Here is a 24,814-nt window from a genome sequence, read left to right as displayed (position 1 = left end):
ATGGTGGCCATGATAGGATTGGCAAGGCCACAGAAGGCGCGGCATCAAGTGTGAAGGAGCCTACGATAGGCTGTGGGCTCAACTTCATAACAGTGGATCAATACTCAGTTGTAACAACGCAAGACATAAGTATCAGGAGTCAGTGGCTGGCGGCTGGAGGATCTGCAGGCTGTGAGCTCTACTTAGCCTTCCTGTAGGATCGGCAAAACTGCTGTGAAACAAATAGTAACTTAAATAACGTGTGTGAGCGTGTGTGTGTGTGTGTGCGTGTGTGTGTGTGCATGTGTATGCATGTGTGTATGTGCGTGTATGTACATGTGTGTGTATGTGTGTGCATGTGTGTGAGCGTGTGTGAGCGTGTGTGTGTATGTGTGTGTATGTGTGTGCATGTGTGTATGTGTGTGTGCATGTGTGTGAGCGTGTGTGTGCATGTGTGTGAGCGTGTGTGTGCATGTGTGTGTGCATGTGTGTGTATATGTGTGCATGTGTGTGTGTGCATGTGTGTGTATGTGTGTGTGCATGTGTGTGTATGTGTGTGTGCATGTGTGTGTATGTGTGTGTGCATGAATTTTTTGTTCTTTTAAAAGTAATATGCAACTTAGCTTTCTCGCTGACATCCTTGTAAAATTCTGAGACACAAGGACAAGCAATTTTGAGTCCCTTCACTCCGTGGGACCACTAGGGCACAAAAAACCGTGTGATGGGTCTGAGAACAGTAGAAAGAATCTTTAGCAACCCTGAAACTAAAACCAGGTTTTCCTCACCTAAATTGTCCCTGCGCTCTTCCTGGATTACAGCAGCCGCTGTGCCCTGAGAAAATCAGGGCATCTGGTAAAAGGACAGCCCACTCCCGAGTGGATGTCTACCAAAGGAGGCTGCGTCATATCTTACGGGAACATCTGTAATCATGTGCCTGACATCTCTGCCTAAGCATGACCCCTTGCTTTAACCACCCTACGTGTGGGTGACTGCACAAGTGTCAGAGGTAGATCCCACCCACACCTACACCCACACCCTGCCCCGGCAACAATTGACAAGATCCACGTATTAAAAAAAAAAAAAAAGCTCAGAGCAAAACCACATACATAGGTTACACTCTGAGCTGGGGTACGTCAGGCTAACTACAAATAACCGCAATTAGCCATGCAAACAGGCTGAGTCAGCCTTATGGTCTGGGCCAAGATTTTCCAACAGACAGGGTAGGATTGAAAACCAATCTTTATTCCCAGTACTTGCGTAAACTGAGGTTCAAGTGGGATTAAATCACATCTGCCCTTGTCAGGAGACAGACTATTTTTAGGGAAAGCAAGACAAACTCTGACCTACAAATTTGAAAACGCCTGGATCAATCACCATCGGTATGATGAGAGGTGTATGGAGCATGCCATTGTTAACACGTGGGACGTGTCTCTGTTTAGGGGCCATTAAATTTAATAACTTCCCTCTTTATGGCTTTAAATAGGGACCCTCTTCAAAATAAGAGTGGCTCCATCGAACTTAATCACTTGCCTGTGGTTATGCGGAGGGGCGAGCTTACCAAACAAGTAGTGTTTACTGTAGGGGTGGGTCTGCCGGGGGAAATGGAGGATCTCCAGTGAGTTGTCTTAACTTTCTGGTTTATTAGTATTAATTGCTGGGACTTTCTTTTTAAACTTCCTGAAGGCGTGGCTCCCTCCTGGGTGTTGAGAGCTGTTCTCTAGAAATAAATGCTCACATGGATCTAGCACCCCAGAGCTACTGACTCCAAAATCTGAACTCAGGAGATTTGACAGGGACCGGGTCATGAGGGACATTTCTTTTCTGAATGAGCTGTTTCAAACACCAGTGGGTTTTTAATGACATGGACGGATCCTCCTGACAGCTCTCAAGTGATCAAATGGGCCATCCCCCTGCCCCCAGCAACGTCTGTATTTTGTGATAGTGATAACATCATTTTCAGTGACTCTATTTATTAAGCTGATATCACTCTGCTGACTTTCAATTTATTATATAATTTAACTTTTTCTTAATACTTTATTGAATTTTTGTGAATATCCTAACTGATTAAATATTCATTTAAAAATTTAATAACAAAAATGTAAATACTTTAGAAATTCTATGTGTTATATATCGCATGAAGTGAACTTCATGAATTGTATGATTTTTGAGCTACATGGGAGGGTTAATTCATTTAAATATTGAAATATTCCAAAGCATGTTTTGTTTTTAAGTATGTTCTGTAATACATTTAAAAATACCAAAAGTGGGTATACATTTTTGTTAAACAAATGATCTTTTAAAATTTCAGTTTCCTATTTATTTTATTAATTTAAGCCAAGCTTTGTCTGCAAATGACATACAGATATACAATTTTTAAAACAAGTTTAGTTTCAACATATCAGCTATAATATGTTGCATATTGTGTGTCAGGTCTATCCCAAATAGTTTACATTCTCCCAGTAATCCTAAAGGATCATTATTATATCCCAATTAATAAAGTTTTATAAACCTAACTTTTAGACAGTTAAGGAACTTTTGCCTGATGTTTACATGAGGTGCAAATCTGGGTCAGAACCTACTATTTCTCTCCCAACACCATCTGCAAGTGTTTTGTTTATCCCTTTGGACAGAGAGATGTGACCTGAAAGCATCTCAAAAGTGACCTTTTGGGGATGGCGATGGAGATTAGCATTTGAACTGCCCATGTTACAGACTAATAGTGGGTGGACAAGAGGGCTGGGTATGATAGACTAGAGGGCTGGGTACAATAGACAAGAGGGCTGGTCATGGTAGACAGACTAGAGGGCTGGCCAGGGTAGGCAGACTAGAGGGCTGGGTATGATAGACAGGCTAAAGGGCTGGCTAGGGTAGACAGACTAGAGGGCCACGTATGATAATCTAAAGGCCGGGTATGATAGACTAGAGGGCTGGCCAGGGTAGATAGGCAGGACGGCTGGCCAGGGTAGACAGACTAGAGGGCTGGCCAGGGTAGACAGGCTAGAGGGCTGGCCAGGGTAGACAGACCAGAGAGCTGTCTACAGCCACAGTACACACAGATTCCCCCCAAAGAGTTGTAAAGAAAAAAACAAAACCTTCAAGTCTCGCTTGGAGGAAGGTCAGTCTTGTATATCTTGAGAAGGGTTTTATATATTGAAGAGAATAATAATAAAGTAGAAATTGTGCAATTTGGCCCCTGGAACCCTACAAAACAATCATCTCCCTAACATAATCCCCAGGATGGGCCCCAGGTTGTAGAACAGGCACCCACTCCCGGCCCATCAGGTACTGCTGGGGTGCAGGGCCCCGCAGGCAAGAGCCAGGTCAGGAGTCGCAGGGCTCCTCCTGCTCCTGACAGTCCCCAGCTGCCTGTTCCTTCCTGTTTCTGTACAGGCTGACAGGAGGGATTTTCTGTTCTCTTTAATGTTTATACAGAACCTCCCACCTTGGCTCCACGTTATTCCTTTACCAGTCACAACTCACAGAGATGCTCAGAGAGGAGGAAAAAACTGGACGAAGCTGAATTTTAAACCAGTATAAAGCAGGGTCTCATTTCTGCCTTTGGCTCAAGATCAATACCCAGCTGCCTAGCCAGTCGGTTTCTGTTCCTACCACCTTTTCTGTAGAATGGAAAGAACTAGAATGCCATTTCATGGAAATGCTTGAAGTGACAAGATCAAAACAACCTTGTTCCACATCACATGTGTGAACGGTGAACACTGAGGACTAGCCCATTGGGTAGTCATGTGCTCAATGTTGTTTATAGCAGTTTCCATGGTGAATCCAGGTATGAACACACCTCAACAAGAAAATTGTGTAGGCTTGTGTCTCTACAGCTACAATTGTCCTCTGGAACCCTTCCTTCCTTCCTTTCTTTCTTTCTTTCTTTCTTTCTTTCTTTCTTTCTTTCTTTCTTTCTTTTAAAGAAAATTGTTTACTTTTATTTTCTGTGTGTGTGTGATTGTCTGAGTGTACATATGTGTACCCCGTGTGTGCCCCATACCCTTGGAGCTCAGAAGATCCCCATAACTAGAGTCTTAGGTGGTTTTGATCTGCCCAGTGTGAATGTCAGGAAATGAACCTGTGCCCTTTGCTAGAGCAGCAAGTGCTCTTAATGGCTGAGCCATCTCTCCATCACCACTGGGACTTTTTAAAGAAACAAAAACCTGTTTTAGCTACAAAGATTGGTCAGATGGAAGCCCGAAGGGACCCTAAATACAAGCAAGCCTGCACAAGTCTGTGTGAAGAGTCCCGCCGGCTGTATGCAAATTCATTTCTTCTATGGAATACAGATGAAACGATCAATACTAACTCAACTCCATCAAACACTGTGGCCTCAGCACCGCGCTAACTCTCGCCCCCCCTGTGTCTTCCTTTTCCTCTCCCGTGCCCCTGATTGATGTGCTGCCTAAAGGAGATCTCACTCGAGAGATGAAAACTATACGTCTAGACTTGGCTCAGCTCCCAAGAGATGTCATGTGATTCATAGGCAAGGACAGCAGTGGTCAATAAAATGTGGTAACATGGTTATCCAGAGAACCTTCCAGCTCTCCCCCCGCCCCTCTCCCATCCCTACTCACCCCCGGGAGTCCATCTGCAGCAGAAAATGTGAAGGCATTAGGACCAGAGAGCCCTTTCCTGCCACTCGCTTGAGAAACAAAGCCTTCCCTCCTCCCAAGTTGAAAGAAATAAAGGAGAGTGGACTAACGGAAGCCTGCTGGCGGAGCTTCAGCTTGTCAGTGACGGGACTCAGCGCAGAGAGTAACGGCTCCGAGCTTTGCAGAAAATTGATAGAGGGAGAGAAACGGAAACAGAGACAAAGAGAGAAAGAAAGGCATTAACCTGGCCGGGAGTCAAACAGGTGCTCGGGGCCCAAACGCTGACACAAGACGACATGAGATACAGTGGCTGTGTGCGGAGTCATATCTGATTATTAATATTATTAATATCAGGGAGAGTGGAGAGATTTTCCCCCCTTATTTATGGGACTCATGTGTTCGGGTGAGGGCCTTTAGCTTCTTGTTACATGTCTGCCTGGAGGCTTACGTGAAACTCTCCGACTCCCTCTGCTAGACTCTGTAGGATGGAGAAGAAGATGGCCAGGTCACTTCAGACAGACCCTTCCACTATGATCACAGCTGTGGGTGTCCTTGGAGTGGTGGATCTGTGAGTACCAGGGCTGCCACCCCGAGTGACAGTGTACCTTAGCCTGGAGCTGCCGCATGCTGCCTTCCAAGCTCCTCTGGGTTTCACTGTGCTGTGAATGACTAGGTCTCCTAAGCGTCCTAATGTTGGAACGGGTTACTGCAGAGCCCGGGCAAGGGAAACAGGGTGGTGCCAACAGTCTTACTTTGACTTATAAGCAGAGGAAGGCCTGGGGCGTGACCTTTGGGAGAAGGCTCTAGGTGTAAGACCACCCCTCAACTGGGACACGATTCAGCAGGCCACTAACTGAGTATCATTAAAGGTCATCTTAAGAAAAGCATGCCGTCTCTGATGGATTTTCATCTCCTGAATTAAAAATGTTCAAGTGTTTGATAGTCCCGTCAATTCCGAAGACCGGGTGCCTCATGTCGCGTGCCTCCAATAGGCAGTGACTGTGAGCACAGATAAGCCAGGCTGCTTCCATCCCCACCCCCAACCCCCTGGCCCTGTGCAGGAGTGGGCTTTTCTCATTAAAGTTTGGTCTTTACCTGAAATGCGCCTGGGCACGTCGGTGATGGCGGGTAGCCCAGTGCCCCGGGTGGAAGACAGCGGCGTGGTGGAGTGGATGGATGGAGACGTCATTTGGCTCAAGTACGAGGGGTAAGACTGGTCGTAGGACCACGGTGGGGAAGATTGTGCCTGCCTGGGATCTGGAAGAAGAAAAAAGATTAAAAAAAAAAAAAAAAAGCAGTTCAGTATTCCAGCTACTGCAACCGTAGAAACACGCAGCCCAGAACTTAGTGCACAGAAACAGAGGAGCAAGACTACAAAATTAATAATAATAATAATAATAATAATAATAATAATAATAATAAATATCTCCCACGACCTCTTCCCTCTTAGGCTTTAAATAGCCCAGAGCTCTCTAGACTTGATGTCTCAATGAACGCGACAAAATGAGTGCACATAAGGTCCATCTGTCTCTCTTGTGCATAAATATTTCTATTTGGAAAGTCCAGCGGCCATTTAGAAAACAATCCATTTTGCTTATTTTACAAAGTGGAATTTATTTTATTTATTCTCCGTATTTTCTAAAGCTTCTTTCCTGAGCACACTTTTTGAACTGTATTTTTTCTATCAATTAACTTGTATAACTTTGCAGGAAGATGCAGGCTTTTCCTTTAACTGTTGTTTTTCTGGGTCCATGCTTCAGTGGGGCTCTTTAGCTCTAAACATGTATAACTCTGCGCTTCCCTTACAGTGGGATTTCTTTCGGGGAGGGTCACTGGATGCCATCTCCTAACAGAGTCGGGGAGACAAGGATGGAGGTGGGCATGAGAACGGAAGTGGAAGAAAGGAAGAAAGCAGGACACACTATCTCACAGTAAAGCTAAAATGGAAAATAACCTTTGAGAAAAGACAAGTCAATTTTAAAACCGACTGGGATTAACTATAGAAAAGCTTCACAGTCATACAGGCTCGATGTCAAACACATAAGTTCCTGGTGGCAGGAAGATGGCCCCAACCAGGAGGACAGGAAAATGTTTTAACCCCACTGAGATCTGTTTTAAAAGTGTCAAGTGTTTGAACTGTAGCTTTGTGTTCCCCATAGCCGCTGATAATAAAAATAATGGGCAGAAAGCTGCTCAAGGTTAATCGGCAAGAGCTGAGGATGCCTTTGATCCATCTCCGCCGGGTTTCTGAGAGGTGGAAGCTCAAGGCTGTGGAGTTTAATAACAGGCCATCCATTTGGACAAGGAAAGAGAAGGCAATTGTTTTGTCTGTATTTGTTTTCCCTTGGAGACTACACCGCCTGGTTTTCCCAAGGGGTCACCCATTCAAGCACTAAGTAGGCCCAGCCCTGCTTGGCATCCTGGATCAGATGAGACCCCGTGTGTTCGGAGTAGTTCAGGGAGAGATGAGAAGGCAAACTAAAGTTAACAGAATCATAAACAAATTTAATTTTAAATGCTAACTTAAACTTTTATGTTAATTTCTTTAAAAAAATAATAGAATTGGGTCTTACAAGATATAATCTGAATATAGATGGGCTTTGTTTTGAATGCTTACAACTAGGTCAAAATTACCTCTGAGACTTCCACTCTCTGCATGGCCTTGGCCACACAAAGCCTTGGCTTCCTCTCATGATAACCCAATCACAGGAACATGAGAGTAAATGAAAAACTATCAAGAGAGCAGCACAACAATAGACTTTTAGTAGAGGGCCATGTGCTTTTTAACACTAATCTGCAAGTACATATGTCTTTGTGTGTGTGTCTAAATGAGTGCAGGTGCCTGCAGGGGCCGAAAGAGGGCATCAGATCTAGGACATCCCCTAGAGCTGGATTTCCAGGCAGGTGGGAGTCATCCAATGTGGGTGCTGGGAACTGAACTCCTGAACCCTGAAAGCACAGCACATAATCCCAATTTCTGAGCCATCTCCCCAGCCCTCCTTCGAACATTCTTATATTAAAACTGAACAAACAAACAAACAAAGAACAAAATACTCTTCATAGCAGATTGTTCCATCCATAGAACACATTTGAGGCATTTGAAGTAGAGTACCTTTGGAAAAGGTATAAAATTCTCCCATTGACTATTATTGCTTGACTATTAACAGCCTGCTTTTTAAAAAAATATATATATATATATATATATATATATATATATATATATATATATATATCTGAACAGTCAATTCAGGTTTATTTCTCAAAATAAAAATGAATACATAATAAGACTCAGGTTTTTCCTAGGCTCCTTCCTCTTTTAAAGCTGCTAGGTTTTTTTTTTTCTATGCAGTCAAAGCTGTTGAGTTTCTGCTATTTCTTGCTTATTTGTTCAGTTTGGAAACAATTTATTTAAAGACTATCTAAATAGAACATACTTCCTTGAGTGGAAATAATTAAATACATCTGGATATTTATCTGATGTTTACTGACATTAATAGATACGGGGAGGCACTCAATTCAAGTTTAAGGACAATTTTTACCTGAGTTTGCAATTCAAGAAAAGGGTAGGACTGTATTAACATATTCTTTCCTCCAAAAATCTAAAAGATATTTGATGATTAAAAGTAATGAATTTCTATGCTTTAAGACTCTCAAGGTTGAGGCTGTACAGATCGGCAGCCTTTCAGCTCTGAGTGGCTGGTCCTTGTTATCCTCAGATACTGATATATTCCTAGCCTTCCGCCACAAATGTAAGTTACTATTTAGAGAAATGGAAAATCATCTTCAGATGGGGAGGGATTCGTTCCTTACAGAGCAGGAAAACTGTCTCGTAAAAGCAAGGGGCTGGACTCGAGCACATTTTCAGCAGATGAAAGAGACAACTGCCACACAGCTACAAAAGGTGCTTCCTGCAGGAGTAAAAGCTGGGCTTGCAACATCCAGATTGAGCTGCACCATACAACTTCCTGAACAAGCAGTTTGATCTGTGCATCCAGTCCTCAAATGCAACAGCATGTCGGTGGGCTAGTCCACCGTGCCTACCCTGGGGGAAATACAACGAAACGCAAGGAATGGCTACAACGATTAAACATCCCAAACGGAGTGAAGGTGCTTAACTTGGTTGTAACACGCAGCCTTGGTCATTCCCTTTGTGCAGAGAGACAGCCTAGGACAATGGGAAATGAGCACGCCTTCTAACGAGAGAATGTGGACTGAAGGGTCACCCTACTATTTATAAGCTTTATGACATCAGCTGGGGAGCAAACTCTCTGAGCCTCCAATTTCCTCATCTGGAAAATGAGTCTGCACAGCGTGCCGAAGTGACTCTGGCCAAGTGGCTGTACCCACTGGCCACGAAGACAGACTGAGGCTAGTCTTTCAGCTCCTCACTGTTTGGAGTAGGTCACTTAAACTCCTTGACCCAATGGTTTATCTGTAAAATCGGGACAATGATGCTGATTGGGTTTTCATGAGCATGACATGAACTATGGCAGATCTGGTCATCTACCTGCCTCTCACAGGACCTATTAAGTAGATAAGGAAAGCGGTGCTAGCTGTAAAATGAACACAATAATAACTACGGGCATGTTTGGAAACCAGGTGAAAATGAAGCATTTCATAACTCCTACAATCTACGCTAAAACTATCATTGGGCTTTCAGTGCATGTGGGCAGGCTCTACCACGTGACCTGGGATGTCTTTCTTAGAACTGCTGGTTTCAAATGAAGGTGGAAATATCATCTCTGAGTTTGGTCGCCACCAATAAAACCTAATAATTCACAGTGATTGGCAAGTCAGCATCATTATTCAAAGAAATAAAAATCTGTCTCCACACTCTCTGGGCTTCCTTGGTGTGTGTGTGTGTGTGTGTGTGTGTGTGTGTGTGTCTATGAAATATTTCTGAGATCTGATGATATAATTAAATATAGACCTTGAGCAGACAAGCTACCCAACAATGAACTTACAGGTGGCTTGAATAAATATCAGAATAATAAAATGTCATAATTAATCATTCTAATTTTCTCTTATGCTATGAAAGAGTTATTACATCAAGGAAGTTTTACATAAAATTTCTGCCTGCCAAATATTAACTTGATCAGTCTAATAAAGGACAACTTGGTTTTCGGTAGAGGCTTTCCACAAGGATGTTCTCACCAACACTGAGCAAAGAGAGGGTACCTGTACTTTGTCTCCCGGAGGCTTGGCTGTAGCCCAGCCAGTCTCTTTCAAGGTCCTCGTCCTAAGACTAAATGACAAGAGTGGGGGAGACAGGAGAGAGACCAAAGAAAAATAAAATATAAAGAGTGCCACAGTGTATGCACGAGATCAGGTGTGAGGGACAATAACCTTGACCTGAAACCCCAGGCCTTACCTAGCACTAAGTGAGTAACAACAGACCATTGGTGTCTCACAGACACCATTTCTGGGCCACTGGCTGGACAAAGGATGACCTGTCTAAGCTTCCATTTCATCAGCAACATAGGGAGAAACAAGACCTCCTCCTCCTAAACTTATGAAGACTAAGAGAGAGAGTAACAGAGTATAGCATGGTGCCAGGCTGCCTCTTTGCTCATCGACAGACGTCAGGAACTGACTGCCTTTAACTTGGACCCTGTCCTTCTTGGACTTGGTTTCACCTCAAAAAGAGAAACGCCCACATTTTCCAATATCTTACCCTCCAACTTTTCAATCTTGTGGGGGGAGGAAAATGACTAAAATAACTTAGTTTTCAAAGAACGTATAAACCTAACTTAAATATATAGTTATAGTGTGTATGTGTGTGTGTGTGTGTGTGTGTGAGACAGTTATTAATACCCACAGTGGAGAGAAATCAAGGACCTGGCTGGGTGGTGGTGGCACACGTGTTTAATCCCAGCACTTGGGAGACAGAGGCAGGCGGATCTCTGTGAGTTCAAGGCCAGCGTAGTCTACAGAGCTAGTTCCAGGACAGATAGGGTTGCTACACAGAGAAACCTATCTTGAAAAACAAAAACAAAAAACAAGAGAGAGAGAGAGAGAGAGAGAGAGAGAGAAAGGTCAAGGACCTAGTGCATAGTTTCTGAACTTCACTTCCTGAAGAAACCTGAGTCTTCTTTAAACTCAGTGAGTCAGAGCAGGTATTGCTAAAGTCACCACAGAGGGCCTAGCTCTGCAGCAGACCACCGAGTTAACCATGACCGATGGGAAACTCTTGCCAGTTAAGCCTTGGGTTCCTTTGTTTAATTTCGCGGGAGCTACGAGCATGGCTTCTATTTCTAGGTCTTCAGAAACGTGAGTCAAGCATCAGGAGCTATTCAAGCAGGAATAGTCTTGATTCTGAAGCCCCAAAGCATGGAAGTTTGGAGATGATGTCCTCCGGGACCAGCATCTTCCCAAAAACATCTACAGTCTCTCAGAAGATATCAAAAGAAATCAAGCCTGCTACTGAATGCTTTAAAAATTATTTTTAAAGATTTTTAAATTTATTTTCATTTTATGTGCATGGTGTTTTGCCTGCATGTGTGTATGTGCAGGCAAAAATGTTTGTATTCCCCAGGGAGGAGAGGATTTTCTGGAAGTGAAGGTGCATATGGCTGTACGTCACCAAATGTGTACTGGGAACTGAAGCTGGGTCCTCTGGAAGAGCAGCAATGTTCTTAACCACAGAGCCACCCTCCAGCCCCTGATTTAAACTTTTTATATTTTTATGGGGCTTTAAAACTACAATTCATTCTTTTTATGTGGCAACCTTCAAAAACAGTATCCAAAGCATCTCACTGTATTACAGAGGTGTAAATGTTTTTACATCAATATGGAAGCTTCAAAGCAAAACCTTTAGAATTATCTTATGTGCATACACTCTTTAGTGTTTGAGAAACCTGAAATATTAAGTTAACACAAGCATATTTCAGTATCACTCTATATCTATTTCTACACAAACTTCTGCCACCTAAAACAAGGTCTTAGCAAGGAACTGAAAATCAAATTTGACCTGTAACATAAAGTTGAGAGAGAAAAATAGGTCTTTCCAATAATGGGCCTCACAGGTAGGATGTGATAAGTCATAATGACTAAATACGAGAGAGGAGAGAGCGGCAGAGACCCTGTGGATGAACCCGGAAAGGACAGCCTCCACACGCCTCCACATGCGTGAGAGCAAGCTCTGAGTCACCACCAGGCATGCACAGTGCCCATGTAATGATCGGAACTACTACAATCATGTGTCCAGAGGAAGCCATGGCTTCCTTTGTGAACGCAGCTACAAAGAGCACAGGTTGAACTCTCATTGAAAACTAGAAAGAAGAAGAAGACAAAACCAAGCACTGACAGAACGAGGCAGTCTATCCCAAGCATTTTTTTGTGTTTTCGAGAACACTCTAAGGTTAGAAACAAGCCACAAAGTACCAATGCTTAGCAGTTTTTCTAAGCTCTCCACCCCCAGTAGTGCCCCTTCATCTCGGACTTCTAAGCATGGACGCTGCCTTCCTCCCTATAAACGCCAAGCACAGCAGCGTGGAACGCTCTGTACCCAGGATGCTAAAGGAGCAACTGGAAAGTGACGACTCCAGTGTCTTAAGCTGACTTCCTTCAGACAAACTGGAAATGGCCATTCATGCAAAGGTAAGGACACCAGGAAAGCAGGCAGTGTTCATGGAGTCAGCCAGGAAAGAGGCTGCACACTCCCTAAAGGAGGTGTGAGGGCTCTCTGACTTTATACTCACAAACAAGAAAAAAATGACAGAAACAAAAATTCCACGTCTGTGTGACTGAACATCAGACACTAAGAATAAGAACGACAGAAGTGAAAACAACCTGGTGCTGGCATACAAACAGACAGGAGGACCAATGGAGCCGACTCTACACAACTACGAACAACTGAGTTTTGACAAAGAAACAAAAAATAGAAAATAGAAAAAAGAAAGCATATTCAACAAATGGTGCTGGCATAACTGAATATCAACGCATAGAAGAGTGAAAATAGACCCATATCTATCACCATGCACAAAACTCAAGTCCAGATGGATCAAAGACCTCAACATAAAACCAACCACACTGAACTTCATAGAAGAGAAAGTGGGAAGTACACTTGAATGCATTGGCACAGGAGACCACTTTCTAAATATAATCCCAGTATCACAGATCCTGAAAGAAACAATTAATAAATGGGACCTCCTTAAACTGAAAAGCTTCTGTAAAGCAAAGGACACAGTCAACAAGACAAAACGATAGCCTACAGAATGGGAAAAGATCTTCACCAACCCCACATCAGACAGAAATTTGATCTCCAATATACAAAGAACTCAAGAAATTGGTCATCAAAAGAACAAATAATCCAAAAAGGAGGGTGGGCACAGACCTAAACAGAGAACTCTCAACAGATGAATCTAAAATGGCTGAAAGACACTTAAGGAAATGCTCAACATCCTTAGTCATCAGAGAAATGTAAATCAAAACATCTCTGAGATTCCATCTTACACCTGTAAGAATGGCCAAGATCAAAAACTCTGATGACAACTTATGCTGAAGAGGATGTGGGGTAAAGGGAACACTGCTGCATTGCTGGTGGGAATACAAACTGGTACAGACATTGGATATCAGTATGGCGATTTCTCAGAAAATTAGGAAACAACCTACCTCAAGACCAGCAATACCACTTTTGGGTATATACCCAAAGGATGATCAATCATACCACAAGGATATGTGCTCAGCTATGTTCACAGCAGCTTTGTTTGTCATAGACAGAACCTGGAAACAACCTAAATGCCCCTCAACCGAAGAATGGTTAAAGAAGATGTGGTACATTTACACAATGGAGTATTACACACACAAAAAAAAAATAATGACATCTTGAAATTTGCAGGCAAATGGATAGAAAACATCATATTGAGTGAGGTAACCCAGACCCATAAAGACAAATATAATATGTACTCACTCACTCAAAAGTGGCTTTTAGACATAAAGTAAAGAAAAATCAGCCTACAATTCACAGTCCCAGAGAACCTAAACAACAAAGGACTCTAAGAGACACATACATGGATCTAATCTACATGGAAAGTAGAAAAAAACACATCTCGTAAGTTGGGAGTGTGGAAATCATAGGAGAGGTTAGAAGGGAAGAGGGGAGGAAGGAAGCGGGAGAGGAGAAGAATATGTAGCTCAATAAAAAAAGAAGAAATTCCAGAGAGCTCCACTATGAACTGGCTATATAAAAATACATGGAAGTTCTTTCGGAATGTCGTTAGGGTTAGGGTATGACAGGCAGAGAGCTTTGGCAAAACCTAATAGAAGAAGGATAAGGGAACCAGGGGTTGCAAGCCTCTATCGATTAACACTTGGGTCATGCGTGAGTGTGGCTTTCCTAAGAATCACTCACAAGGGGACACACCACGGATGTGGTGCCAAGCTTCACAGAGATGGTAGGAACTGGGGTGCCATGGTCGAAGACCAGAGAAGCACATAAAAGCACTATCAGCAGAACTCTGTCTAAAACAAGACAGCTGCAGAGATTTGCCTTTGTTGTCTGCGGTGGCCACAGGCTACAGATGCGGAGTACAGCGAGGGCTTCTCCGCGCTGCCACCCCTTGCCTTTATCCATTTTCCCTGTGTAAAGCTCAGGTGATCATTGAGGAAATTGAAAAATTGAAGCTGCAGCGTAAAGAGAGAGCACACTACTTTAGAGTCATACCCCCAGACCACTCACTCCAGGGTCAAATACAGAGAGAGCACACTGCTTTAGAGCCATACCCCCAGACCACTCACTCCAGGGTCAAACACAGCCACCTGCATTAATAGCTAAGAGGATATGCGCGTCACTGTCTGTCCTCTTTCCAGCACATTGCTGTCATAATACACATTGTCATGACCACCATGCTTTCATACATAGACATTCCTAATTCAAAACAGTGAGCCCAGAATATTCAAGATTACATGCTATGTGTTCTCCAAAACCCCTTTCAGCTAGCCTGGGTTTTTCAAATGAGCTTCCTCACTCTGTCCAGATCCTCAAGATGGATGGGTAGAACACGAAGAGTCTCCTTCACTTAACCATTCTGTCACAGACCAGCAACTTGCGTTATCAGAGACTTGTTCTCACAAAGTAAGAATGGCTCTGTCATGGTGGGAAGGACTTTCCCACCCGTAAGATGCTGTGGAAAGTGAGCCCCTGACACACAGTCTTTCCTGGGGAGAGCAGTTGCAGCGGAAATGGCAGAAGCCATGCAGAGTTGACTTGGGATGACCGTGAAAGATAGTTGAGGGAAAACGACACAGAGAGGTGCCTTCCGCCACAGGACACTGCGGCTTGTGCCAGAAAATCCAAGAATAGGATTCTGGCTTCTCATCTGGTCCCCAAACAAAGCAAACAGAATCGCTCAATAGGAAACCAATCCAACTGATTCACGGAGCCATGAACAGAAATTTGAGAAAAGAGCAGTAAGCAGGCTAAAACTTGGTGCTGTGTAGGCATGCCAATAGGTTATGAAACAATGGAAGGGGGGCTTAATAAATCCCAAGAGATAATAGCAAGGAAGAGAATAAGAAATGGTGGGTGCCGTCAAAGGTACTGGATCCTACAACATGATCTAGGAACATGAACCAGATTCAAGCGGTGCATCTAAGCAGGAGATGCCAGGGCTGACGCAGTGACACCAACCCCAGACTGTGTGGGACTCACAACTGTCTTACAGAAAGGAGGGGCTCTCCGTGTGAAAAGAAAACCCCAAGACTCAGGAGGAGCAGGCCTTAGCTGAACCTGAACCTCAGTGGTAAAACGAGGAAAGGAGTAGGGCGCGAAGGAGTGTGCTCAGAATTTGACTTCTAATTGGAATATGGGGCTGACTGAGGGGCATTACACAAAGTTCAAGGCAATGTGGTCATAGTAAATCCAGACTCAGACAGGGCTAATGTCCATTACGCTGGTCAGACAGAGCACCCAGAGTGTCACACCCCAGGCACAGGAACACTTATTATCAGTTGAATGATGATTATCCAGGATTCCAAAATTTGTCCACCAGGCATTCGTCATTCATTGAAAACTATTCCTTCTCTACTGTGGTGCTGTGTGATGGATAAAAACAAAACTACCAAGCCCAACTTCCTGGAGTTTGCCGCTGGATAGGAGAGACTGACAATGACATCGTCATCTAACTGTGATAAGAAGGGGATAGCCCACAAAGCCATTACATGCAATAGGATCAAGAACCCATTGCCATTGTTCTTCAGTTCTCAGTAGTCCTCATTGTCCATTATGTTCAGCGAGACCGGTTTTGTCCCATGCTTTTTCAGTCCCCGGCCAGCTGGCCTTGGTGAGTTCCCGATAGATCATCCCCATTGCCTCAGTGTGTGGGTGCACCCCTCGCCATCCTGAGTTCCTTGCTCGTGCTCACTCTCCTTCTGCTCCTCCTTTGGATCGTGAGACTTCAGTCCAGTGCTCCAATGTTGGTCTCTGTCTCTGTCTTCTTTCATCGCCTGATGAAGGTTAATGGGTTCTTGATCCTATTGCATGTAATGGCTTTGTGGGAGCCCAGGTAGTTTGGATGCTCACCTTAATAGACCTGGATGGAGGTGGGTGGTCCTTGGACCTCCCACAGGGCAGAGAAACCTGCTTGCTCTTTGGGCTGAGGAGGAAGAAAGACTTGATTGGGGGAGGGGGAGGGAATGGGAGGTGGTGGCGGGGAAGAGGCAGAAATCTTTAATAATTAAATTAATTAATTAATAAAAAAAATCAGCAAGAAAAAAAAAAACAAAAAAAAACAAAAAAAAAAAGAAAACTAATGCAAAAAAAAAAAAAAAAAGAAGGGGATAGCCATTACACTTGGGAATGTATGGCGGGAGAAACCTGGGCACCGGGCATAGCTTCCCTAAGGCCATGATGACTGAGCCAAGACCTGGTGAGGAGGCAGAAGCCCAGATGCTGTTTGTGTGGGGCTAAGAGGATGCCGGGCAAAGGGATGGCAGGTATCTAGTTCCTGGGAAAGAAGCAGTGTCGTCTTTTTGAGGACTTGACAGACAGTGTGTTTATGGGGACTGGCAAAAGCCTGAAGGTGGAGGAGAATGCAGAAGTGGGAAGGAGGAGCCAGGTGATGCGGAAGTTGCTGGCCGGTGCTAGAATCACGGGTCTTTACACTAAGTGCAACAGAAGGTCATCCCAGGTTGGGTTTTTGTTCTGCTTTATTTGTTTAATAGGGTGGCACAGCCAGTTGTGCACTTCAAAATCTCCCTCTGACAGCATCATAACAGAAACAGGGCAGAAATCCAGCCAAGGGGCAGACACAGGGAAGGGCATGCAGGGAAAACAGCAGCTGAAATCGACACCAAGGTGGAGTCCAGGGGCTGCATTTGGGAAACCCAGAAGTTAGCGGAAGACAGAGTGACCTTAACACATCATCTGACTATGGAATGGGGCTCCCCAACATGCTCCAGGCTGGGTCAGGATTGGCTCTGGATGGGCAAGGTTATCCTGGGGTGCTCGATTAGGGGCATTTTTGTTGACCTGATCTCCTACACTCTGATCAAGGTTGAAGGACACTTTTAACAGGCTTCCCCACAGACAAACAAAATGCACCAAAGTTGAGAGCAATGGGCGTATTTTTTTTTCACTTCTGACAGTTAGAAGGGAAAATTACACTGCCTCCTTTTGATTTAATCTTCCCTATCAAGAAGAATGTTTTCAAATAAAAGAGAAGCACAGACACACTGAAGAGGAAATGAAAGCCAAGAGAGGCAGGGTGATAAGGAGGAGTAGCTTGCTGCGAGCCGCTTTAGGTGAAGCCAAGACTCTGCTCCAAAATAAATTATGTCTTGGTATGTTGCAAGAATTTATGGCACCCATAGGCAAGGGGTATCCACCTGACAGGGCAGCGTCTAGAAAGTTCCTCTTTACATGCATCAACTACATCTCCAATGATGCTATTTGTTGGCGATCTTCGCTTATCCTCAGGGGGTTACTACTCCAAGGTACAGGAGGATTTATAACTCTTTATTCTACCTTCTTTCTTCTGAAAATGTCTTTGTTGTTGGTAAGTATCTTAGATCTGACAAATATTTGGTAGCCATTGCCAGTGTTAGCATGCTTCTGTCCACTGCAAACACTTAAATCCTGTTTGAAAGCCAATGTGCAAAGTGCGCTTCAGTCTTGATCTCCGTGTGACTCTGTGGGCAGAAGGGGTTCACTTCTAACTTGCCCCCAGGACTCCTAGAGCAACCAATTAGTAGAAAACTCACCTGCCTCTTGTGTACCTGAACCTTGGCAAGACAGAGCTTCCTCTCTAATGCAATGTATAAAAGCAGCAAAGAGGCCTACCAGGAAGTGGTCACTAATACAGACCATGGCCAGCTTTGAAGACGGCATCTAATAGCATTCTACTCCTAAATCTGTCTGTTAACTTGACCAGAATCTAGAAGGGTGAGAAGCAGTCTTTCCAAGCTCTACAAGGAGGTACAGTTGTGAGAAGTAATGACTGGATGAAGAATTTGAACCATAAGACAATCGTACGAACACAGACGAGGATAGGAGAGGGACCTTCTGAATAAGTACGCAAGGACAGGCTTGCTCTGGTCAACTGCGAGACAAGATGGGTGGGGGTAAGCCCAACAGCAGAGTTTTCCACACACAGTACAAATCACTGAGTGATGTGATCCCCAAAAGTCACCACAATCAGTAATTAAAAGTCAACCCTTACTTTAAAACCTCAAAGTCTCTCTCCTCTCCGTTCACTCTGGTGACATCTCTGAACACAGAAGTTAACACTCCTCCCAAAACTTCCCACCCCTCCCCACTTAAAACCACCCAGCCAATTTTCTCTTCCAGAAACATAGATTTCTGGTTTCAGCTCTGTGGATTTTAGAAATCTCCTCAGACCCCAATTTTTAGCCACTAAATAAGGCTGGCAATACTGAAAACCTCTGCCAAAGTTGCTGTGTTAAATACCATTAAAGCAAATTGATTCCAAACTGTTAAAAAAAACTGGACCTTGATGGAACAAAGCCCTAAAAGGATCAACTAGATGTTCATAAACGAGAGTGGTCTCTTACAATTTTATTTCTGGAGTGTGCTTTCATATATTAAATAACATATTACATACAAATTAGTATCGAATGTTATAGAGTGTCTTTGCATATTTTATATGTTCAATATAATAAATTAAATGTGGCTTAGAATACGTTTGAAAGTATATAAATAAATTGTTGTTGTTATTCCTCCCCCATGGAAAAGCCCCAGAAACTTAACCATGATGAAAGTAAACTTCAGAGCGGCCAGGACAGACGCACCAGAGCCCTCTTCTGAATCTGCTGTCTAGCTGTGTATTTCCGTCTAATGTCGTCTCCTGAGCCTTTGGCCTATAGGCCATCACCGAAAGAAAAAAGGAAGTGAGAAAGGTTCCTGGTAACTAATAAAGAGGGGTGGTATGCATATGTTTGTATGTGTATATTACATACATGGACATAAAGCCAATATGAAACTATAAGAAAACACAAGATGCCTTGGGAAAGAATGGAAGAAGGAAGTCGATGCTTTCCAGAAAAGTCATAAGACATTCAACCAGGATGGAGCAAACAGATTCCTCTCGTCACAGCTAAACGACAGCTATGTATCTCCTGGTCCAGAGAGAGGAAAATACAAAGAAGAGTCTTGGAACAAGAAATTGATTGCTCTCTGATAACCAGCCCTCTAGAAACATCCTCAGAGACTAAGGAATGCTAGCACGCAATCAGAGCACTTCCTAGAAGTTCATGTGTGGACCTCCCCGGCAGGCTGAGCAGCAGCATAAGCCTGTAACCACCATTCCCTCACTGGAGCCCTGCTCTTTACAGATGGGTGCACAGACTTCGCCAAAATGGTGCTTTTTTACCTCAGAGGCTGCCCCCAAACCTAACAGATGTGAGACAGTGTTCACGCACAGGATTTGTATTCTTTTTCTAAAAACGCAGAATGTGATTAGCAACTTCTCCAGTGAGATTTCCAGTTCCACACACAGGCAAGGAAGCAACCTATTCACCTGAACACCCTGCCCAAAGACTCTCAAAGGAAGAAGCCAGGGCAAGGTGGCCAGTGACTTCAGAAACAAGCACAGTGCCACCAATGGCAAACGGGACTATATCCAGTGGTGTGTCTTTGAGTTGGAGGCTTTTTGAGTTGGAGGTTCCTTTACAACCCATGTGGGTGATAGGGATAGAGTGGCCCTGAGCCTGGGCCCTCGCTTACTCCCTGCTGGTGGAATCCTGCAGCCACTCTGCCTCTATTGGATTCCTCCTCTGTCACACTTAGAGCCGCCATCACCACCCAAACCCATGTCACCTCCCAGCTTGCTTCCTGTTACAGAACCATGTGGTCACTCAGCACTTAGAGAATGGTAACTTGAGACACACACTGCCCAGCTGGACTTTCCTGTTTCCTAGAGGGTTATGTTGGGAAATGCCTCAGGACAAGCACAGTGGATGGAGCCCAGGACAGCCAGCCTTGCACAGGCTGATTCCACGGGCATAGTTGACTGGAGATTGTCAACCCTTTCAGAGGAGCTTTGCTCACCCAAGGGAAAACAGAATCAGACTGGAGTGGAGAGAGATGACTTCACCTCCACTGAGGTAACTAATCCTGAAATTTATACTGCCTCAGACTGTCTGGCAAACTGTTTTTTTTTTTTTCACAGATATTCTTTTTTAAAAAGTATTACCACGCCGGGCGGTGGTGGCGCACGCCTTTAATCCCAGCACTTGGTAGGCAGAGGCAGGCGGATCTCTGTGAGTTCAAGACTAGCCTGGTCTACAAGAGCTAGTTCCAGGACAGGCTCCAAAACCACAGGGAAACCCTGTCTTGAAAAACAAAAAAACAACAACAAAAAAGTATTACCACGAACACAAGTTTTATATAATTAAACCTGATAATATTACATATTAAAACACAAATCAGATATTCCTAATGTATCTCTCCCTGGGGATCCTAAATACCCGGTGGAAAGAAGAAAAAGGAAGCGTTCACACGTGACATGTCACTTAGATGGTTAATGACATGTCCAGTGTAATGGAGGTACAGCTGACTGCCCACCAAAAATCTGAAACTCAGAAATGACGAATGCAGCAATGGAATTGGACTCCAGTCATCCATAAGATACTTTTTTTTAGAACAATCTTAAGGCATCAACAAACATTTTAAAGGCAAATTAGACACTTCTGAGGGATCCCTCTAAGAAAAGCATCTTCTCTGGCCACTCAAGATAATATCCAATCAGACTGAAGAAGGTCATGGGCATGTGGTAATTAAGAGCACAAGGCCCTGAAACTATGTGCATCTTTCTTAAATCCTGTATTTAAAACTAACCGGAGTGGGATCCTGAGTGAGTGACTTTATTTCTTTGGCCCTCAGATTCAACTATAATATCACCTACCTAAAAGACCCATTGTGTAAAGGGTATGTGACTTAACCTCTTGGAACAATGCCTGACTCGTGATAATGAAACAATAAATGATAGCTAAGAGGAATCCAATCAAATAGGAACTACAAAAATACTAAGTCTAGGATAATACTGAACCACACTTCCTGAAGAAATTAATGACCTACCAAACCAAAGTCACCAAGCCAAGGGCTTTCCTGAAGACAATAGGGACACAAAGACGAATAAAACATGGCCTTAGACTTTGAAAAGAGGGAAGTCTGATGCAAGAGACAATATGTATACATGTAATTGTCCCCACAGGGAACGTGATGTAAGGGACTGTTGCACAAGGTGGCACTTGGACAGTGGGTCAGAAGAGGCCTGGCAGAAGCCAGAGGGGGCAGAACTGATCCAAGTTTGGAACAAATAATGTCTTTGGTAAAACCATGAACAGAAGAATGTGCCAAACAAAGAAAAGTAGGAATACAATGACGTATTACCAAAGAAACCATGAGTGAAACGTCAAATGAGGGGCATGCACATTCCACAAGGATAGCGCCACGGCCAATAATACAATGGCTCATCGTTTAGTAGACGTTCAAGACTCTATTCCTGACTGAGGGACCACTGAAAATGGAAGTTGGAGCGAAAACAAACCAACAGACAAACCCACCACCATCCTATATACTTTTAGCATCCACGTGTGTGGGAAATTAATGTTCATTAAACATTTAACGAACAACTTCCCCAGTCTTCCCCCGTGTCACAATGACATATGTCACAGATGTCCTCTAGCTGACTAGGTCGAAAAGCCTCGAGCTCTGTATTCCCCTCGGTATCGCACGATCAGCTCTTGGAGCGACGTCTTGGCCACACACTTTCTACTTTTGGACCATGGGATGCAGCCTATACAGAGCGCCTACACCGGTGCCATTTAAACATGTCAGTGGTCAGAAAACGGCCTTCCCCTGGTTTCCATCCTTCAGCAGCACCCCACTGCACACAAAGTCTCCCTGTGAAGGCCTTCAAGACTCTCTGTGCCTTCACCTCCACCAGCATTTCTGAGCCATCCCCTCTGCATGAGCTCTTCCATCGCACGACCCGCTGCTGTTCCTCACAGACCAACAGCCTTCAAAGGCTGCTTTTTCAAAGGCTCCTCGCCCAACTTTGCAAAGTTAGTCCCTTCCCTTCTTAAGCTGCTCTGCACTGGGTTCCTTGTTTTATTTTCTCGGGCACTTATTATTTGAAATGATCTCTGTGTACTCTTTCTGCTCCTTTATTGCCTATAAATGTCAAGGAAATGTAAGCTAATGAGAGGGAACCAGGCTCCGTTATAAAAACATCGCCATACAGATGATTACATGAACTAGAATGCCGATATGAAGCACTCCAAAGAAGTCATAAAATCCATATAAAAACTGCATCTATTTGATTCGCTTCCAATAATTCCCAACAGGCATCAAGCATCAATCCACTCTTGCATGAATGATTAAGAGAATAGCAGTACATACAGTCCTTCCCGTGACGAGATGAACATTTAATCCCACCAAACCCAAGGGCTTGAAACACTAGAAATTACTTTTATGGAAAGTTGTGTCATACAGAGTATTTAAAGCAGCAACTGTCTTGATGGACGGCATCCTCACCTCTGACATCCTCACCTCCACAGCCAATTGCCAAACACTGAATCAAAAGAAGTTGATGTTTGCAACAGACTAGGTGTTTCCTGATGCCAAGAGAGAGGCAGCAGATGTCAGAATGATAAAAAAGAGGCGGGGAGGAAGCAACTTCCTCAGGAAACTGTGGGGAGGCCCTGGTCCCTCAGGCAGAAAGAACATGAGCCATCAGAGTCTTCAACAGAAGGACCCCACCAGCCGGGTACTGCAAAGAAGCCTGCCCACCACATGGCTAGAACCTCTAGCCCTAGGAACTCCAAGAAATGTTCGATAGAGCTAATGATGAAATACTAAATGCTAAGGACTTCCTTGAATTTCATTTTGCTGTTCTGGGACTTAGAAGTCATCTGCCTCTGATGTTGGGCAAGACAAAGGACTGTAGGTGACCACACAACCGTGGCCACCGTGTGCTGTTTGGAGATGATAATTCAAGAGTGCCAAGTTAATGAGAGAGAGCCAGGTCCTGCCACAAACACCTCTGAACAGAGGATCAAGTGAGCTATAATGCAGATACAAAATACTGCACAGATGTTACCATTCTAGGCAAGTCTCAAGAATGTAAGTTATGCAGGCTCCTTGTGGTGTGAAGCCAATTGGTTGAACTACATGGCGTTAATATAGAAATGTGATTTCTGCCAGTTTTTCACCTTCAGGAAACAAGAAGAACCTAGATAAGAAATTAGAAAGTGCAGCCCATGCTAACTAGCCATTTTTACACTAATTTCTTCTCAACTGGATTCTCATTAAGTCGGCAGTTAGTGAGACTCTACTTTGAAGAAGTTAACAATAGTAGAAAGACAAACGCACTTAAGCTAGGAAACAGGGCCATCCCTACGAACACTCAGATGATGGAGAAGAGCCTTTGGACAAGGTTCTTCCCCAGGGGAGATAATGAAGAGACCTAAGGAGGACTTCACGCTCATCAGCAGACGACAACTGTGCAAAGTGTGATGTGTGAGAGCCTCTTCAACTAGACCAGAGGAAGGACAGCGTTTCCCTCCACCCTCGGCGCCGCCAGAGACGGGAGCTCTACATGTGCTCACAGGCACACGTATTAAGTAACCAAGAAGATGAGTCCTGAGATTAAATCTGCCTACTCATCGTGATGTAGCTACTGTCCCGGGTGCTTCTGGATTTCCTACTTATCTGGGTTCAGAGATCCATTGTATCCTTGACTACATGAAGGTATCTTTGTTACCTCCCTAACAAGGTGAGGGCATTTAAAGGAATGTAAAGTTTACCCAACTAAGAGCATAGTATGTCATGAATATACATGTGTAAACATTATACAACCAAGAACAGAGTACGCCATGGATATATATATGTGTGCAAACTTTAAACCAAGAGCAGAGTGTGTCACAGATATACATGTGTGAAGTTTACACAACCAAGTGTGTCATAGACATATGTGTACACCTTCATGTTTGGGAAGCTGCAGAAAAGCTATTGTGGTCACAAGATGAGGAGGAGAAAACCAGCAGCAACAACAGCTGATCTGCAACTAATTCCACTGGTACCATATCCCCTAAATGAAGAGCTAACATTTTATAATATGAACTTCTATGATGCTATCAATTCTTTCATATTTTTATTTTAAGAAATATACTCGGAATATTCATTGTCCTGTCACTAATGAGCTGAGCAACTGCAAGCAAGGAACTCAACCTTCCTGACCCTCCCAAGAGGGTGGTGGAGAAAAGTTGCTGACTGGGGATAAATCAGCTCTGCAGAGGGGGCAGGCACACTCCTGGCCTGCTCTGATGCTCTGACCCCTACACACTCTTGCGTTCTCCAAGGTCATTCTTTTGTTTGTTTGTTTGTTTGTATGTTTTTCGAGACAGGGTTTCTCTGTAGCTTTGGTGTCCGTCCTGGAACTCCAAGGTCATTCTTACATCTATGCACAGGAATGCTGCTAACGCTAGCTCTTTTCCACCATCTTTCCAATCTCTTGTTTAATGGCGCCTAAACCATTCAGGTTCTAAACTTCTGGAGCCTCCATGTGATGTCCCTTTTAGATTCAAACCTGCTAAGTGAATCTAACATTAGCCAAGTTCAAAGGACCATTGTGAAGACCAAGAGTAGGAGACCGGAGAGATGGCTCAGCAGTTGCTCCTACAGAGGATCTGAGTTTGGTTCCCAGCACCCGTATGGTGGCTCAGAACCATCTGCAACTTCAGTTTCTGGGAATCTGATGGCCTCTTCTGGGCTCTGAGGG

At 44.0% G+C, this 24,814-nt stretch overlaps 1 protein-coding gene across 4 annotated transcripts in view; it reads right to left on the bottom strand.

Moving 5' to 3' along the window:
* The window catches only part of Runx2 (RUNX family transcription factor 2), a 237,946-nt gene that overhangs the window by 138,943 nt on the left and 74,189 nt on the right, over positions 1-24,814 (bottom strand). For all 4 annotated transcript variants that reach the window (XM_057794690.1, XM_057794693.1, XM_057794689.1 and 1 more), the window contains one exon: positions 5,670-5,831. In XM_057794690.1, coding sequence (XP_057650673.1) covers positions 5,670-5,831 — 162 coding nt within the window. The remainder of the gene's footprint in view (positions 1-5,669; positions 5,832-24,814) is intronic.

The sequence above is a fragment of the Chionomys nivalis genome, chromosome 19, assembly GCF_950005125.1.
Source record: "Chionomys nivalis chromosome 19, mChiNiv1.1, whole genome shotgun sequence".
Taxonomy (NCBI): domain Eukaryota; kingdom Metazoa; phylum Chordata; class Mammalia; order Rodentia; family Cricetidae; genus Chionomys; species Chionomys nivalis.
Note: the sequence above shows the minus strand (reverse complement) of the source record. Positions and strands in the feature narration are given on the sequence as shown.